This window comes from Drosophila willistoni (assembly GCF_018902025.1).
Source record: "Drosophila willistoni isolate 14030-0811.24 chromosome 2R unlocalized genomic scaffold, UCI_dwil_1.1 Seg167, whole genome shotgun sequence".
NCBI lineage: Eukaryota > Metazoa > Arthropoda > Insecta > Diptera > Drosophilidae > Drosophila > Drosophila willistoni.
Window position 1 is genome coordinate 10480029 of NW_025814050.1, and position 19734 is coordinate 10499762.

General features: G+C 32.8%; 4 protein-coding genes across 5 annotated transcripts; 3 read left to right on the forward strand and 1 right to left on the reverse strand.

Annotated features, from left to right (window-relative positions):
* Positions 1-9: 9 nt before the first annotated feature.
* LOC6642824 (borealin) lies at positions 10-3138 on the reverse strand. Of its 2 annotated transcripts, none has more exons than XM_002064668.4 (3): positions 2601-3138; positions 1959-2382; positions 10-383 (listed from the first exon to the last, which is right to left on the reverse strand). In XM_002064668.4, exons 1-3 carry the CDS (start codon positions 2971-2973, stop codon positions 185-187), a joined length of 996 nt encoding a protein of 331 aa, XP_002064704.1. In that variant the 5' UTR covers positions 2974-3138; the 3' UTR covers positions 10-184. The 2 variants fall into 2 exon arrangements, with proteins under 2 accessions (XP_002064704.1, XP_023031638.1); XM_023175870.2 differs by having other exon boundaries at positions 1959-2370; positions 2601-3089.
* A 7653-nt stretch (positions 3139-10791) lies between these two features.
* On the forward strand, positions 10792-12043 carry LOC111518609 (angiopoietin-related protein 2-like). The gene is made up of 3 exons (XM_023175937.2): positions 10792-10851; positions 10918-11732; positions 11793-12043. The coding sequence occupies exons 2-3, from the start codon at positions 10978-10980 to the stop codon at positions 11932-11934; spliced, it is 897 nt and encodes a 298-aa protein (XP_023031705.1). The 5' UTR covers positions 10792-10851; positions 10918-10977; the 3' UTR covers positions 11935-12043.
* Positions 12044-13650: 1607 nt separating this feature from the next.
* On the forward strand, positions 13651-15077 carry LOC111518602 (microfibril-associated glycoprotein 4-like). Its single transcript, XM_023175914.2, has 3 exons — positions 13651-13751; positions 13807-14681; positions 14739-15077. Exons 1-3 carry the CDS (start codon positions 13665-13667, stop codon positions 14878-14880), a joined length of 1104 nt encoding a protein of 367 aa, XP_023031682.2. The 5' UTR covers positions 13651-13664; the 3' UTR covers positions 14881-15077.
* Positions 15078-16517: 1440 nt separating this feature from the next.
* Positions 16518-17305, forward strand: LOC111518543 (fibrinogen-like protein 1). The gene is made up of 2 exons (XM_047010437.1): positions 16518-16904; positions 17282-17305. The coding sequence occupies exons 1-2, from the start codon at positions 16518-16520 to the stop codon at positions 17303-17305; spliced, it is 411 nt and encodes a 136-aa protein (XP_046866393.1).
* Positions 17306-19734: the final 2429 nt, after the last annotated feature.

Sequence of the window (19734 nt, forward strand, 5' to 3'; positions counted from 1 at the left end):
TCTTGCCTCTTGGATGAACATAATTTTTGTTTTATTCAGTTGAAATCTTAAACAATTGAAGGTTATGAAAACTTAAACTAACGAACGAGACATACATATTAAAAATAGATGATTATATATGATATATATGTGGTATATGTACGATATAAGGTAAGTGTATATTGAATTTATTATGACTGGCGGGTTACTTTAAACCCGCCTTGTTGGCCGTATTGACAATCACTTGCAAATTGGCATGCAATGTTTTAATTTGATTTAATGTATCCTCGTCAAGAGCTTGCAGCAGATCCGTTTCGACTTCATCGGCGGCAAGCCTCTTTGGTCTCAGACTTAAAACACCATTGCGAATGGGTATATTGACATTGGCGAATTTATCGGGCATGCTAGAAATAAAGGAAATGATATAAAGATGCATTAGAATCTCGAAAATGTGTAATATTTATTTGGTATAAATATATACCAGTATAATTTCTTAATCAAAGTTGCCAGAAATCTATATAAAAATGACATTTATGAGTTGTAAATTATGAAGCTATCTTTTAGCCAAGGAACAAAGGATCTCGGAATTTTTTTTTTAAATATGTATTGTCGGTTTCTTAAGCTAAAAAACGGAATCGGCTTGAGTTACATCTCGAAACACATGTTTGAATCACGGAATCATGTCTTTAAATTACCTCAGTAACTAAATACGGTAGAATTGCTTTATCATCTAGCATTTTATATACAATATTTCAAATTCTTGGTGGGAATTAGAACTTCAAAAAAAAAAAAAAACAGTCGTAATATACATAGATGTATATTATAAAATATTTCAACAATGGCTACCGAATCAAATGTTAAAATTAAATATTGTATTCAATCTATTAAAGGTTAATAAAAAAAAAAAAACATGAAAACTAAATCATAAAAATGTGAAGCACTGACTAAAGGTAAAAGGTTTTAGAATCGAAATTTTAGTTGAAACCTATTCGGAATCCTTAGCTGGAACCGCAACTTCCTCCTGGTTCTATAGATAAGCAGATTATGTCTAGCATTTCGCACTGCTACAATCTTCCAGTTTGACAAGACATTTGTTGGTAACTTTCTTATAATACTTTTCCCAGATGTTTGACTACCTTATTTGCCACTAATTGGGTAAAATTTTACAGGAGACGTAGGAGTACACTATCAACCTAACCATATTTAACAAGGACTCGCTTAAAAGACATCTATACAGTTTCCTGGGTTTCGAAACCGGATCCTTGTTGCTTAGTTGCCTAAATGTCTGGGCCAATTAGACAACTCATCTATCTAGGACTGCGTTATTACCGGATAAGGGCCAACTTGTGATAATAGATTGCCATAGATTGTCAAAATAATCCAAACTATCAATTCCTGACCCATTTTCAAATGTTTGTTGTAAAAAATTCTCTGATTTTTCACAGACTTTTATGTTATACAATTTTTACAAAACAATTTTTTAATGCTTTGCTATTTACATTTCTAATAATTAATTTTCCTCATCCTTCTGTGTTGAGGTCTCCCCGCGTTTTCAACCACTGTTACATTGTTTTCAACATATTCTTCCAATTCTTTGTTAGAGCTCTTACCCAAACCAATATAGCAATGTCATTATTATTTTTTAATATCACTTGAGAATGAGTGAATGCTGCTAAATGAATATATTTATAAATTATTTTGCTGAATTTTCTTCCGCAAATCGCAAAATCCGGTTGAATTTTCAAAAATGTAGTCGCTATAAGCAGATACGTACTAAGCAGTGGACCTTTTTAATAAGTTTGTATTGGGACTAAGTCATGGAATTTCAACCGGGCGGACGCTATTAGGGGATTCGTTATTACCGGATTGTACGATATTACATAATGCTTCTTGAACTCAGGAATTCCATTCATATTCCTATCTATGTATGTCTATCTAATCTCTAATTAAAATGTAGTTGAGTTTAATTTTGTACTTACGCTTGAACCACCATGGGACTGCCAAATTTGGAGAGGGCCATCTCGCCGGGCTTGGGATAGCGCAGGAAGGCCACTGGCGGTGTGGAGGGCGATGAGTTGCGGGACATTTTCTTGCCCATGGGTGTGTTGCGATCAGCACTGAATGCCTTTGGTCTGGTGGCCATGGGTGTACGCATTTTGTTGCGGGACACGCGACTGGACGCCGAGGATGATGGAACTACTGCTGGTGGTCTGGCCGAATGCAAGGCGCTCATATCGCCGCAGGCAGAGCGACTGCGACGAGCACGACGTGCCCGGGCCGAATGTAAGGGTCCTGGTGTTCTTAAGGCTTTGGCCGATTTCAGCATGGAACTGGCTCCTCCGAATGCCGACAGAGTGCTGGCCGAGCTGAGTCCCCCCAAACTGCTGTCCTCTGTAAGGTAGCCTAGATACAGTCACCAAGCGAGCCAGGGATCAAAACATAAGGATGGTGGATGTGAAGGATGGTGCAGTGAGAGGGGGAATGTGGTGATTTAGGGGGGAAAATTATAGCGTTAGTTACCGTAAACCGCACACCAAAGCAAAGTAGAATATATGTATGTGTCTGTATACATGTACATGTGTATGTATATTTGAGTGTATTTGTGTGTGATCGTTACTAACCTTCATCGTTGCGATTGCCAGACACCACAGTGCCGCCCATGCCCACACCCAAACTGTGTCCATCGGTTGTGTTCTGGCTGACGGACATCGAGGCAATCATCTGAGTGTGGTCGCTGGCCTTAAAGTCTGAAAATCTCACAAGATCCACGATCACGTCTATAAAATCGGGCATTTTCATTTCCCTTATATCGACCTGCATGCACAGTGTTAGCGATTTGATCCGAGTGTCCAGAGTGCTAATGAATTGCATTTCCAGTTCGTCCATATCGTTGAAGACGACGTCCACTTTCCTTTCGAAATTGTTGATTTTTTCCTCGAGATTGGACACCTCACGATTCCGTTTTGAGTTCTTTGACACTTTTGTTCGTGGCATTTTGGATTTATTTAGTAAATATTTATTACTTTTTTTAATTTTTGCTCTTCTCTTTCGTGAAAATTCTTTGGCAAGCAAGCGTCTTCTTTTTTTTTTGTTTCTTCTTTTGACTTCTTTTTTTTGTTTTTTCTTTTGAGTTTTTCCGCCTATTTTCTAGCGTCGTTTTTGCCCTCTCGCCGTGTGTAAATTCGCCGTAAATTCGTGCCATCTCGCCGTAAATTTTTGCCCTCTCGCCGTAAATTCGTGCCCTCTCGCCGTAAATTGAAAAGAAGGGAAATTAAAGAAGGGGAAATTCCCAGTATTCGAATCCCACAACTTTACATGCCGTACAGTATTTGATGCTCGATTTTAGCACTGAAAAAAATTCGCGAAAATTGTTGAAAGTGCATGTAGGGCATTTCGCGACAATTGAATATCTTCCTATATCCCCGTATTTTTTGTGCCTGTCCCCCTATAACTGGATAAAGTGTGACCATAGGGAGTTCTTTGACCAGATGGCGCCACTGTGATAAATTATTATGGGTGGCAACTCTAAAGCTGCACAGTGAGCTGAATGGACGTTAAATTTAATTTAATTTTAAATTAGATAAATATTTTCTTCACGATTTACTTTATAATAATTTTCAATATAAATTCATTTTAAGCTAAGCGTTTTAATTGATTTTAAAAAGTTAGTAATAAGATCTAATCGAAATACATTTTTTTCATTTGCCAAAATGATAAGTATCTCTATTTTTTGCGAGTATTCTCATGTTGGTTTTTGAGATTGTAATTTATAAAATTTAATACTCAAAGAACTGACTAAATTAGATCTTGATAAGAAATATTCTTTATTGGTGTTGTTTAAAAAGATAACTTGAGACTAAAATTTTAATTAAAAATGTTCAATTTTGAATTTCAAATCACTAAACAGAGATATTTCGAAAATCGGTTAAAATTAGGCAATGTTACATTTTGTTTTACTAATTTACCTATTTTACTTGGAGTGGAGACTGCAAACTGCACAAAAGAACAAAATTATTAATAATTCAACCTTCCAGTGATATAAATTTTTTTTTAACATTTTCCTTGGCTTTTTCTAATCTTCATTTCAAAAAATACTTAATCTCTTTAAGCTTAATGTCAAAAGCTTAGTATAAAGATCTCTGTAGGTATAGTTTTCAATAATTACTTTGGATGATGTTTAGTTAAACATTTATTTTATATAATTGTAACAATATTGTATTTTAACAATATTGTAACAGAGACGACTTTTTTATGTTTACACACATTCTGAAGAAAAATGCAGTAAAAAAAACATACGGTAATACAGTGAAATTCTTATAACTGACACTCCATTTACGAAAAGATATTATGGTATAAAATGAAATATATCTAAGATAATATCTTATCTCTTGTTGTTTCTCTTACTAATCTTGATATTACAAAAATATTTATGAGTCCATATTGTTTAGGTCACAGATGTTAGAAACAAATGGAAGATTTTCAAAACTGTCACCTAAAATTAACTATTTTTGAGATGCGATAGGTATGTCTTGTTTTTTTGTTTTTTAATCTCTTTTTAAATTAAAGTATCATGCTAAGAGAGTTTCATTTACTATATGATGTTAATGAAGCTTTAGAGTATCATTAAAAAAAAAAATGGTTTAAAATAAGCCATTTAGACTAAATTTTTGTTATATCATTTGAACAAATTAGTTTGAAAATCAAAATAAAAGTACGGAAATGCTGTTTTCGGTTACAAATTCTCAGATCGTTATATTTAAGTGCCTTAGTCCTAGCTGGACTTCCTTACCATCATCACCGAATGATAGACAAAGGCATAGTTATAGAAAGAGCGAAACAGAGAGGGAGAGAGAGAGAGGGAGAGGGAGAGAGAAAAGTGCATTTTGGCAAGTGATACATATTTCAAGATTGCAAAAAGTGTCGTGTCCCAAAAATTACAACCACAATCCTATTAGGCCCTGACTCTACTGTCTCCATCTAAACAGTGTATCCCTTCCTATGCATAAATTTCATTTTGTGGTAGTCATTGCTGCTGTTTGTCTATCTAACTTCCTATTTTTGCCGCCTTCAGGATCTGCCCCAAAGCATGCACACACATTTCTCCTAAGCCAGATGCGAGTGAGTGGGTGTTTTAGGCCAACACCCATTTGGACTTTGGCCGGCGGAAGGCATGAGTTCGCCTAAGCAGGCCCGGGAAACAAAAATGTAAAATCTCGACCCATTGTTGTTGTGGAAATTTTGAAATTTTGCATTGAAAATTTGTTGGCCTCAATAAAATTTCTATATTAATATTTTCTTTTATTGTTTTAATTAAAAAAAAACATCTAAAATTGAAGATTAAAGGTGATAAGAAAAAAATACATTTCATTTGAAACTAAACTGCTAAATTGGCAGACTCTAATCCAAAAGTAAAAAGTATTTCATTTAGTTTTACCTATATGGCCTATATAATTTTAAACGTCATCAAAGGCACAAAACTTGACCAGATACTCTAAAATTCCAGTTAAGATTAGGCATAAACGAACTGACGGACGGACTGTGAAGTGGAGCAAATTTAACCCTTAAAGTATGCAATAGGCTGAAAGTTATTATTATTTCCAACAGTCTTTAACTTTTTGTATGACTTGTTACTTTAAAATTGTGTTCAGGCAATGTTTGCTTTGGGGATTTTTGCTTTTTCAAAAATTTTTTACTATGTATGTTTGGAAAATTGAATTCTTGGACTACTTTTTGCATACTTTTGGGAGCAAATTTGCCTCATTTCCCCAGCTTAGACACACCTACGGATTACGTATTTAACTAAATTGCTCAAAAAAGGAGCTTTTCCAAACTTGTCTTTGCTTTAGTTCAGTTTTCGAATGTCCTAGGTCTTGAAACAATCTGTAACAATTTCGAAAATTGTGTCATATATTGTTAATAAAATAAATAGTGCGAGTGTTTTCAAATCGGTTTACGATTGTTTGATCTCAAATCAATGACGTTTCTTTTCGAGGGAGGTTGTTGAGGACGAACTTTATTTTTCCTTTAAGTTTTCCAATTCGAGGATTTTCCTTGGACACACAATTTGCAAACATTTATAATTCGTCTTGATTGATGTTGAGCCCCTGCCATCCTTATCCTAAAATTATTTGTCTTCACCTCTACAGAAAGTCATTTCATTAAACGGCCCAAGGCATTGCCTAACCGAAGTCCATGGCCACATCAGATTGCCTTTTCATATTACATGATGGCAAAGGTGTTTTATTTCCTAGAGGTGCTTCAAATCTTTTATACCTATTTGCATGTACAGAGAATTTTCTTTAGCTGACAATTGAAAATGGAATTTTGCTGAATAATTTTCATAATTAAATTGCCCAAGGGAATGCCAGATGTGGGGCGAGAGAGAAAGTTTTAATTGGCTACAGTGAAGGCCACAAAATGCATGTGACAATGGATATATTATATTGATGGATGTGTCAAAAGCAATAAAGTGTGTGTTTATGTGCGTGTGATTATGTGTGTGTGTGTATGAATTTGCATTCAATCAGCTGGGCAAGAACAACAAAACAGAAACTCAATTTTGTGCTTGGCACAACGATGCGTTAAGCTTATGAAATGCAAAAACGGAAGCTTGCCATGGATAGATTACACAACTCTTTTGCCATAAGGTGCGTCTGTCAACCATTCCGACGACTCTTGACTTTCCTCATTGTACGTACGAAACTGTTGCGCATTCATAGTACACAGTGCGTGCGAAGCTTTTATTGTCCTGGATGATGGCGTTTCCCCATCCTCTTCCCGCTGCCAGTTGATGTTTATGATACAGATAAATGGAAACACCTACATCTACACCTACATATGAAACAGGAATGGGGTATGGCTGGCAGCATCGTTACATTTTCTCGGCCAGACATGCGAACGAAAGCCAGACAAAGAGCCACCATAGACTTCAGACAGACCGACAGACAAACACACAGACAGTGACATCTTTTGGGAATGCTCTGAGCTCTGAGTTTTTGAGTACTCGCAAATGCATTCCGTGGAGTGCTTTGTGGGTGATGTGTAGTAAGTAAAAGTGTTTTCGAATGCGTTCTCAACGAATGCTCAGATGCCCTAAGAAAAAGCTACAATACTAAATTACGAAATAAAAATCGATAGTTTATTATTCCAATATTTCAAGTCGTGTCAAGTAAAAATCAACACTTTTTCAATATTTCAAGACGATGTGGTTCTTGAAAAAGCTGCACAGACAACGTGCTACAAAAAAAAAAAAGTTCGTAGTCTCAACAGAAAAACAGTCGATTATTTCCCTGTTCTGTTTATAAAGAGTTCTTCTTGGCCAACGAATTGATTACAGAAATAACTTTTCTTAAGTCAACAAAAGGTCAAACAAATAAGTACAAAGTTAGTGTTAAGTTCTTAACCAGAAAAAAAAGCTCCTTAAAGTTCTGATAAATACCACAAAAGCTAAGTTCTAAGCAGATAAGCTGAGCTCTCGACGAACTGATCGAGCTTTCTACTACTATCAGATCAGAGATTATATAGCCAATATAGTCAGAAAAATCATACTTATATTTATATAGATTCTCAGTTGTTTTGTGGCCAGAATTTGGAGACATTTTAAACAGATTTCTCGAAATTCCCACGCATGCCTAAATTGCCTTTTAATTTATGAAAAAATAACAAAAACAAAGCTAAATTTTGTAAATTTTAAATTTAATCTTTTTTGTACTCCCCTTTTTGATCCGTCAAATCCCAGAAAATGTATTTATTTAGTTTAAGCAATGCTATTTGGAAAGAATGTTCAATGATATTCGAATATATTTTTATTGTTTCCGTTCTGGAATTGGGATTTGAACTATGAAAACAACTAAGGCAAAAATTAACTGCATCCTTTATAAATTAATCGATGTAGCTCATTTACATAGTTAATACAATATAAGACACGACATAAACGCGTCTTAAAAACGGCCTCCGTGCCATATTTAGTTACTTTTGGATTTAAAATGCATACAACTTGAGATAAACTCGTCTAAATTGTTTTGAAATAGAATTAATTTAATACAAAAACCATAGATTTGTATTATTCTGAAGCCGGCGGAACCCTAGTTTGGGTTAAGATGATAGCTGAAGATTGTCCCAAAACCAAGAGACTAACAATGATAGCGACTAATCCGGAAAAGAATTTCATCTTGAATTACCTGAGCCAAACTATGGAAGAATATTTATAGAAAACTTGAATAACTATTAGGTAAATGAAGCCAATTACCAAATAATTTGCAGTAATGCAATTGTATTTCACAATCGACTTTGTTCCGCCTTTTAAAATAAATATTTTCCACTGACAAAGAATTTTAAGCTACGTTTTTTAAAGAATTCCAAATAAAGTTTTTAAAAACTGTACTTATCATTTCAAAATCTAAAATTCAATCTAAAATTAAATCCTTTTCAATTTTTTAAGTGCACAAAATGGGCTTTAAAAATTACTAAACCAAAAAAAAAAAAAGAAAAACAGATGTACATAAATTTATATCAATAAAGAATTTGCAAAATATTCGTATACCAGCTTTTTGTTAGACATTAAACACTTTTTTATATGTATTATAATTGCCAAATATTTTTGTATATCAGACGAGATATTATAAATAAATTTTGCAGAATATTTGGACTCAGCGCGAAACTAGTTATATAGACATTTGCCTTTTGAGATATAAGCAGTTTTATCCATCTTAAGAAGATGCCAAGAGATAAAAATCGAGAATGTCTGGGACGCCTTTTTAATGTCAGTTTCATCTGGGGTTCCCCCTTTATACTTTTTGAAAAGTAATTAATAATTTTTAAGTATAACATGAACTAGCTTTACAATCTATTGTAGATCCTTCCTTTTGATTCGCCAATTTTTATCTTTTTTAAGGCCAAGAAATACGAGACGAAAAATGATAGCGACTGGAACTTTGCAGTTACACCAAATATTTTTACATAATTACATCTAATTATACATTACTTCAATAAGGCTAGAAATTAATTTATCACCATATCCATCCAAACGATCCGTGTAAAAAAGTATAAGTTTACAGTCTCAAGTTGTTTTAAAAATGACAATAATTGAAGAAAATAAATAAATATATGTATGTAGGTTCGATGATGTTTATTGGCATAAATCGTAAAAAAAGTGTCTTGCAGATTTCATCGCCTTTTTTAAACTTATTTAATGTATCGTTTAATCACTAGTATTAGTTAGGAACTCAAATTGTTGTAAATACATATCTGCATGTACCCAATTTAAAGTAGAACTGTGTGAACTCTTTTTAAGCCTCACACACTTGGAATTTTTGTTCTAGAGAAATACATTTAATTTAATCGTAACGCAATCATCAGAAAAGCTGTTATGCATGTGAAATAAGAATTGCATATTTCACTTCAAAATTTTAATGTAATTTTATGTTATATTAAATCAACACTACATCATAATAAATTTAAGACATGAAACATACAGTGACACCATGTAATTGAATTTGAAACCATTGCAAGGCGAAAATATCTTCTTAATTAAGAACGAGATGATTAGTCATTCAAAGAGTATCTGCTTGGGCAGTTAATTTAATATTGGAGAGCTTATCTGATAAATTGTCATGGTCAGACATTTTCAATGAAACAAAATCTCCTTGAATATATGTAAGTCTGCATTAAGTATACTGTCTATGTATGCATTCTTAGTGTATTTTATTTTTCACTTCTATCTAGAATAATTGACATGTTATTATTCAATGCCTTATACATAAGAAGTTAAACAGATTTGATTCTATGTTTCTATGCAAAAATTTAGTTATTGGTAGAATACTAAACCAGAGGGATTAATATTAAAATTCTTTAATATAGCAAGATAAGTCATTTCATTTGAATGCTTTGTTTAAAGACTGTCGGCTTATTACTATTCTTATCAGAAATGACTACTCAATGAGCATTGAACAAATAAATAACCGTATTACTTGTTTCTCTATTTATTTTAGTTTAGTTCTGTCTCGAATTTCGATTCGAATGCATTCCTTTAGCTTCTCCTACATATAATTTTATACATAAACTGACCTATGGCTATTATTTTCAAATAATTGAGAGTCGTTTTTTAATAATTCTTTTAAATTTCTTCGAGAAGAACAGGATAGTAAAGACAGGCCTTGTCTTTTCCTTACAGGCATGTTTCATTTTTCTCGAGCTTCAGAATTTATATTTACACATATCATAAGTTCTTTTAATTAATAGGGAACTGGTGGATTGATTAAATGCAGGAAACGAGATAAACATATATTCATTATACATATATTTATAGATAGATAATAATAAAGTTTTAAAAAATTTTCTGATCAAAATTTTTGTTGTCTTAACATCTTTATGGATTCTCCATTCAAGAACTAATATATAGAAAAATCGAATTAAACTGAAGGGTATGTGATTTTAAATGACCTTCGTAATTCACAATCATGTTTCATATTTACTGTCAGCATTTACATAATACAATATGCAAAATATGCATAATTCAATTCAATTCTCTTTGTAATTTTTTTACAGGGAGGGACTTATATGGTTTATAGTGGTTACAAAAATTTTCCCCTATCGCTTTAACTTTGTTGAAATCATTATCAAAATGAACTACGAAAAAACATTTGTAAAAGGGCAGTTCAGTAAAAGGGAGACCCGACGATATCGTGAGTCCACCCCATGTAAAAAGCTCTGCTCAGACTATAATAATCTAAAGGAATTGGAATATTTTGCTTTTATTTTACTTTAGGCAGTCGAAGAGGAAAATTGAAAATGAAAACCAGTGTGACTTTTCTTCTATTTTACATACTTCTTCAGAAAGTAACAGTCGATTCTTTGGATATTCAAGCTCAAAATGTAGTGAATACAAACGATGTGATTTTAATATATAATTAACTTTAAATTATTAAATCTATTTTGCAGAATGATCTCGTCTGGAGCAAAGATCAGTGCGATAGTTATTGTTTAAGAATCGTGAGACCCATGATTAATCATTTCACCATAGTAAAAGAACAAATTGATGCTCATGATGAAATGAAGGGAAAAATCAATGACTTGGAAAAGCAGGTGGAAAATTTTAAAACGAAACTCAATGAGCGGGAAATCCAAGTAAAAGACAAGGATGACGTTATCAAGGCAAGGGATGAACAAATTAAGAATCTAATTGTCCAAATAAATAAACATTCGATGGCTATAAAAGAGGAGATTCAACAGTTAAAACAGTACAAGGAGCAGCAGGAGAATCGCACCGTCTCGGGCCTCTATTACGATGGCATTCATCAGAAGAAAATTCAAAATTTACCCCCTTTCGAAGTGTCTTTCGTTTCGCCTTCTTCGGACTGGATTGTGATACAAAGACGTATCGATGGAAATGTGAGTTTTGATCGTGATTGGGATGACTATAAAAATGGTTTTGGTGACGTAAGAGGAAACTTCTTTATTGGGCTCGATAAGCTGCATTTGCTCACTCAGTCTCGACCTCATGAATTATATATCCAACTACAAGATGTCAATGGAATCAACAAATATGCTCGCTATGACAATTTCAATGTGGCCAGCGATAAGGAAAACTATAAACTAATATCAATAGGAAAATATACGGGAAATGCTGGCGATTCATTGGATAAGCATGTTGGCTATATGTTTTCAACTCGGGATCGCGATCATAAAGTACACACCCGTAATTGCGCTGATGGTGGTCGAGGCGGTTGGTGGTTTCTGGATGGATGCGGCTTTAGGTAAATCCCTGAAAATAATATTTATCTGATATGAAGATAATTTCTTTTTTCCACTTGCAGCCATTTAAATGGTATATATCATGAAGATGGTATCGCTTCTGATCATTGTGGAATTTCCTGGGGCAGTTTTGCAAAATGGAACTATGAAATATCATTGACAGTTTCTCAAATGATGATACGGCCAACACTACAATTAAAATAATATATTAAAATATTTAAATCAAAAAAAACTGTTTTGTAAAAACTGACTACATATACATATGTATATCTATTTAATTTATAGTGATATAATCATTCACACATTCAAGTTTTTAAATACGAGAATTCTTGAATAAATGCTTAGTCCTGTAAGCTTCGAATTTTTACCTAATTAGAAATATAGAATTTATGGAAAATGTGAAAAATTGACTTTAATTACATATAAAATTGATTCTACAGTGGTACAAAAAACTCGAAAACTGTTCTTTATTTTATTCCATTTTCAAATTTAGCCATAACTGTTAAAAAGCAACAAAATCTGTAATTTAATACTACCAAGTTATTCAAACAATATTTCATAACTCAGTCATTATAATATTTGACCGATATTAATCGGGATGATAAAAAGGGGGTGCACTTGTTAAGTTTTTTATCGCACCGATAATTATCGGTATTCAGCCCTTTTCGTAGTGATTGTAGTCGACACATCTGTCATTTTTATACCCTTCCAGAAGGTATTATAAAATTAGTCAGATGTTTGTAACGCACAGAAGGAGATATTTCTGACCCCACAAAGTATATATATTCTTGTTGTCAGAATTGAACTGTCAGAAGAACTGTATTGTCAGAATCGAACCACTATATCATATAGTTATATAAGAAAAAGAAGAAATTAGAGCATCTTTTTGAAATTATTAATATGATAGTTTTAGATATAAAACATCAGATCCCGAAATTTCAATCAGATCGGATAAATTTAACACAAGTTACAGTCAATATAAATCGGCTCTACTACTTAAAATCCACAGAGCAGCTGAGCACACGCATACACACACAGACGCAACGCTACGTAAACTGTATGGGTATGCGTGCCAATCGCAGCATGCAGCATGGGCATATTTAAAATTGAAATGATTAATAATTGCTCTTAAAAAGCGTTTTAATTTCATTGGTGACTAAAGGTAAATGGATGTAAATATGTTGTTTCGTCTATGGTTTCTATATTTTTTTTTGGCAAAAGAAGACCAGAAAGAATTAGAACGAAACGATAAGATGAAAAATTAGAATAATCGGTGAATAAGTTTCCAGAGAAATTTCATTGATTATGAATTTGTATTCGTAAAGGCACCAGAGATAACGAAAAAAACTATTTATAACAACAATACGTTAATTTTGTAATCGTGCCTATATATTCCGTTTAAAGTTAGGTGTAAATTTCCCTATTTACAGCAGGGTATAGCTGACAGTAGGAACACGGTGTGAAAACAAAAGGGTGGGAGAACTTTGAGAAGGGTATAACACGATGAAATTGAACTAAGTTTTATCCAAATTCAACAAATGTCTCATTCGACGAAAAAATTTATTAGTGGCATAAGACGGATTCAAGCCGAAATACCCGAAAATAATAGCAAATCAGTGAAAATGTATGGGACACTATTTATACCACTTAAATAGTGCCATAGTGTCATACCATTACACCGATACGTATGTATTGAGGCTCTTTGTAATTTAATGTAAGTATATACAATTTTATATTAAATTCACAAATTTCTGAGAAAAATTGATAACACTTGCTCAAGGTTAGGCCGAGCGTGAAGTCGCCCTTCACCCACATGAGTAATATTTCTGACAAATAAATGTCTTTATTAGATGATTGAAATGAGCTATAAAAGCCTTTCGAATTGAATTAGTTAATTTTAATTCAATTTAAATAGTCAATAGAAAAACTAAAAGATGAAAATTCTTTTTACCTCCGTTATACTCTATATACTTTTTCAATGGTCAACTGCCACTTTGATTGCAATCGGGCTTCAAAATGAGGTGAGTATGAGCGATTCGAATTATTATAGAGGACCACATCAAACACTCATTCTAGGAGAGTTATCAGTGGGAAATGAATTGCTTCCGGATTGTTAAGCCCATGATAAATTATCTTACAAAAGTGGAGGACAATGAAGAACTGAGAAAAAAGATCATTAATCTGGAGAAAAGGGTGGAACGATATGAAGTGCAGTTTAAAGATCAGGAGAATCAACTAAAAACTAAGGATACATTACTTAATGAAAAAAGTGCAGAATTCCAACAACAACTTAAGGCAAAGGATGACATATTGCTTGCAAAGGAGGAGAAATTTGAAGCCCAAAAGACTTTACTCGACGCCAAGGAAGAACAAATTATGAGCTTAAGTGCACAAGTAACTAAGTACACGGTGATTATTGAAGATAAAGATTTGGAACTGAAAAAATGCAAGCAGCAAGAGGAGATCTTCCCGTTCTCTGTCGATGGAATCCGACGGTTGCAAATTGCAGGTCAAGCATCGTTTGAAGTGCCTTATGTTTCTCCATTATCCGGTTGGACAGTGATTCAAAGACGCATTGATGGAGAAGTTAGTTTTAATCGGGATTGGATTGACTACAAGAATGGATTCGGTGACATGCAAGGAAACTTTTTTATTGGACTTGAGAAACTGCATCTGTTAACTCTATCGCAGCCCCATGAGTTGTATATCCAATTGAGAGATGTTACTGGAAACACTAAATATGCTCGCTATGATAATTTAATCGTAGCTGGTGAGAAGGACAACTATATGCTTCAATCGATTGGAAAATATACAGGAACAGCTGGCGATTCACTTACAGATCATGTTGGCCATATGTTTACAACCAAAGACAAGGATAATGACGTATGTACTGACAGTAATTGTGCTGCCGAGGAAGCTGGTGGATGGTGGTATGAAGACTGTGCTTACAGGTAAATTAATATAGGTTTTTGAAATATACAGATAATTAATTAATTTTCCATTTGCAGTCGTTTGAATGGAAAGTATGACAAAGATGGTATTTCTTCAAACCATAATGGCATTGCGTGGGGATCTTGGAGCGAATGGAACTATACAATATCCCTAACATTCGCCCAAATGATGATTAGGCCGTCACAGAAAGTGAATTGAGTTTTAATAATTTGAGTACCAGGAAAAATCCAATAACACAGATTTCTATACACTCAAATCATTGAGCAGTTTGTTGAATTTTCTAATACCATTTTTTAAATTTAAGTAACTTCTACCTGAAAATTATTGGGTTTCCATAATCTTAATAGTCAATTAAAGACACGAAATTAGTTACTATCCGATAATATTTTTTCCAGTCCTGTTTAAAAAAGTTTATATATAAAAAAAACATTGAATGTTTCTGCTCTTATCATTCATAATAAATACATAAGTATATGAATATTAGTGTACTTAAAGATTTATATTTATTTCAAATTCTTTTTGGCTATTTTTCCGAATAAAATCATTAATTGTTATTTTAAATTACCAAAAGAAGTGTGTGCATAAATCGTTTTTAAGTCTATGAACATTAAAGCTCCAAATTTACTTGACTGATTCTGCTGAATTTTAGTTTACATAAATTAGCAGTTTATCAGTTCTATTTTTTCAGAAACAGTCTCATGTTGTTTTCTAATTGAACTAAAATAAATATATTTACATATGTATGTAGGTTTGATGATCTTTAATGGCATAAATCGAATAAAAAGTTTCTTGCAGATTTCAAATCGCCTTTAAAAATTAAACTTATTCAATGTATCATAAAGCAAACACTAGAATTAATAGGAAACTCAAATTGTTGTACATACATATACATATACGAATATACCCATTTTAAAGTAGAACTGTGTGATTTCTTTTTATGCCTCGCACACTTGGGATTTTTGTTCTAGAGAAATAAATTGAATTTAATCGTAACGCAATCATCAGAAAAGCTGTTATGCATATGAAATAAGAAATGCATATTTCACTCCAAATTTAAATGCAATTTTATGTTATATTAAATCAACACTACATCATAATAAATTTAAGACATGAAACATACAGTGACACCATGTAATTGAATTTGAAACCATTGCAAGGCGAAAATATCTTCTTAATTAAGAAATGTTAATTTAATTTGGGCAGTTATGGTCAGTTGGGCAAATTGTCATGGTCAGACATTTTCAATGAAACAAAATCTCCTTGAATATATGTAAGTCTGCATTAAGTATACTGTCTGTGTATGCATTCTTAGTGTATTTTATTTTTCACTTCTATCTAGAATAATTGACATATAACTAAAGAGATTTAAACAGTTTTGACTCTTTGTTTCTATGCTAAAATTAAGTTATTGGCAGAATACTAAACCAAAGGGATTCAAATTCAAAAACTAAATAAGGAGCCCCGACGGTATCGTGAGTCCACCCCATGTAAAAAGCTCTGTTCAGACTATAATAATCTAAAGGAATTGGAATTGTTTGCTTTTATTTTACTTAAGGCAGTTGAAGAGCAAAATTGAAAATGAAAACCAGTGTGACATTTCTTCTATTTTACATACTTCTTCAGAAAGTATCAGTCGATTCTTTGGATATTCAAGCTCAAAATGCAGTGAGTACAAACGATGTGATTTTAATATATAACTTTCAATTATTTAATCTATTTTGCAGAGTGATCTCGTCTGGAGCAAAGATCAGTGCGATAGTTATTGTTTAAGAATCGTAAGACCCATGATTAATCATTTCACCATAATAAAAGAACAAACTGATGCTCATGATGAAATGAAGGAAAAAATCAATGACTTGGAAAAGCAGGTGGAAAATTTTAAAACGAAACTCAATGAGCGGGAAATCCAAGTAAAAGACAAGGATGACGCTATCAAGGCAAGCGATGAACAAATTAAGAATCTAATTGTCGAAATAAATAAACATTCGTTGGCTATAAAAGAGGAGATTCAACAGTTAAAACAGTACAAGGAGCAGCAGCAGAATCGCACCGTCTCGGGCCTTTATTACGATGGCATTCAGCAGAAGAAAATTCAAAATTTACCCCCTTTCGAAGTGTCTTTCGTTTCGCCTTCTTCGGACTGGATTGTGATACAAAGACGTATCGATGGAAATGTGAGTTTTGATCGCGATTGGGATGACTATAAGAATGGTTTTGGTGACGTAAGAGGAGACTTCTTTATTGGGCTCGATAAGCTGCATTTGCTCACTCAGTCTCGACCTCATGAATTATATATCCAACTACAAGATGTCAATGGAACAAACAAATATGCTCGCTATGACAATTTTCATGTGGCTAGCGCTAAGGAAAACTATAAACTAATATCAATAGGAAAATATACGGGAAATTCTGGCGATTCATTGGATAAGCATGTTGGCTATATGTTTTCAACTCGGGATCGCGATCATAAAGTACACACATATAATTGCGCTGATGGTGGTCGAGGCGGTTGGTGGTTTCTGGATCGATGCGGCTTTAGGTAAATCCCAGAAAATAATATTTATCTAATATGAAGATAATTTCTTTTTTCCATTTGCAGCGATTTAAATGGTATATATCATAAAGATGGTTTCGATTCTGGTCATTATGGAATTTACTGGGGTAGCTTTGCAAACTGGAACTATGAAATATCATTGACAGTTTCTCAAATGATGATACGGCCAACACTTTAATTAAAATAATAAATTAAAATATTTGAATCAAAAAACTGTTTTGTAAAAACTAACTACACATATGTATATCTATTTAATTATATTGATATACTCATTCACGTTCAAGTTTTTAAATACGAAAATTTTTGAATAAATGTTTAGCCCTGAAAGCTTTGAATTTTTACCTAATTAGAAATACGGAAATTAAGGGAAATGTGAAAAATTGACTTCAATTACATATAAAATTGATTCTACAGTGGTGCAAAAAGCTCGATATTTGTTGTTCTTTATTTTATTCCATTTTCAAATTTAGTCATAACTGTTAAAAAGCAACAAAATCTGTAATTTAATACTACCAAGTTATTCGGACAATATTTCATAACTCAGTCATTATAATATTTGACCGATATTAATCGGGATGATAAAAAGGAGCTGCACTTGTTAAGTATTTTTATCGCCCCCTATTTATCATACCGATAATTATCGGTATTAAGCCCTGTCTGTAGTGATTGTAGTCGACACATCTGTCATTTTTGAAATTAAAACGATTAATAATTGCTCTTAAAAAGCGTTTTAATTTCATTATTGATTAAAGGTAAATGGATGTAAATATGTTGATTGGTCTATGGTTTCTATATTTTTTTTCGAAAAAGAAGAGCAGAAAGAATTATAATGAAATGATTAGATGAAAAATTAGACTAATCGGTGAATAAGTTTCCAGAGAAATTTCATTGATTAGCAATGTAGCTATGAATTTGTTTATATACATATGTGAAGGCACCATAGATAAGGAAAAAACTATTTATAACAACAATACGTTATACGTTTACGTTTTGTAATCGTGCCTATATATTCCGTTTCAAGTTAGGTGTAAATTTCCCTATTTACAGCAGGGCATAGCTGACAGTAGGAACACGGTGTGAAAACAAGAGGGTGGGAATACTCTGAGAAGGGTATAACACGATGAAATTGAACAAAGTTTTGTTCAAATTCAACAAATGTTTCATTCGACGAAAAAGTTGATTTTTTTCTTGTATTTCTAGTGGGTAATAGGAAAATTTATTAGTGACATAAGACGGATTCAAGCCGAAATACCCCAAAATAATAGAAAATCAGTAAAATGTATGGGACACTATTTATACCACTTTGCTGCCCTAGTCATACCATTACCCCGATACGTATGTATGTATATACAAATTTAATGTAAGTATATACAATTTTATATTTAATTCACAAATTTCTGAGAAAAATTGATAACACTTGCTCAAGGTTAGGCTGAGCGTGAAGTGGCCCTTCACCCACATGAGTAATATTTCTGACAAATACATGGCTTTATTAGATGATTGAAATGGGCTATAAAAGCCTTTCGAATTGAATTAGTTAATCTTAATTCAATTTGAATAGTCAATAGAAAAACTAAAAGATGAAAATTTTGTTTACCTCCGTTATACTCTATATACTTTTTCAATGTTCAACTGCCACTTTGAGTGCAAGTGGTCTTCAAAGTGAGGTGAGTATGAGCGATTCGAATTATTATAGAGGACCACATCAAATACTCATTCTAGGAGAGTTATCAGTGGGAAATAAATTGCTTCCGGATTGTTAAGCCCATGATAAATTATCTTACAAAAGTGGAGGACAATGAAGAACTGAGAAAAAAGATCATTAATTTGGAGAAAAGGGTGGAACGATATGAAGTGCAGTTTCAAGATCAGGAGAATCAACTAAATGTTAAGGATAAATTACTGAATGAAAATACTGCAGAATTCCAACACTAACTTAAGGCAAAGGATGAAATATTGCTTGCAAAGGATGAGAAATTTGAAAATTAAATTATTATAGGTTTTTGAAATATACAGATAATTAATTAATTTTCCATTTGCAGTCGTTTGAATGGAAAGTATGACAAAGATGGTATTTCTTCAAACCATAATGGCATTGCGTGGGGATCTTGGAGCGAATGGAACTATACAATATCCCTAACATTCGCCCAAATGATGATTAGGCCGTCACAGAAAGTGAATTGAGTTTTAATAATTTGAGTACCAGGAAAAATCCAATAACACAGATTTCTATACACTCAAATCATTGAGCAGTTTGTTGAATTTTCTAATACCATTTTTTAAATTTAAGTAACTTCTACCTGAAAATTATTGGGTTTCCATAATCTTAATAGTCAATTAAAGACACGAAATTAGTTACTATCCGATAATATTTTTTCCAGTCCTGTTTAAAAAAGTTTATATATAAAAAAAACATTGAATGTTTCTGCTCTTATCATTCATAATAAATACATAAGTATATGAATATTAGTGTACTTAAAGATTTATATTTATTTCAA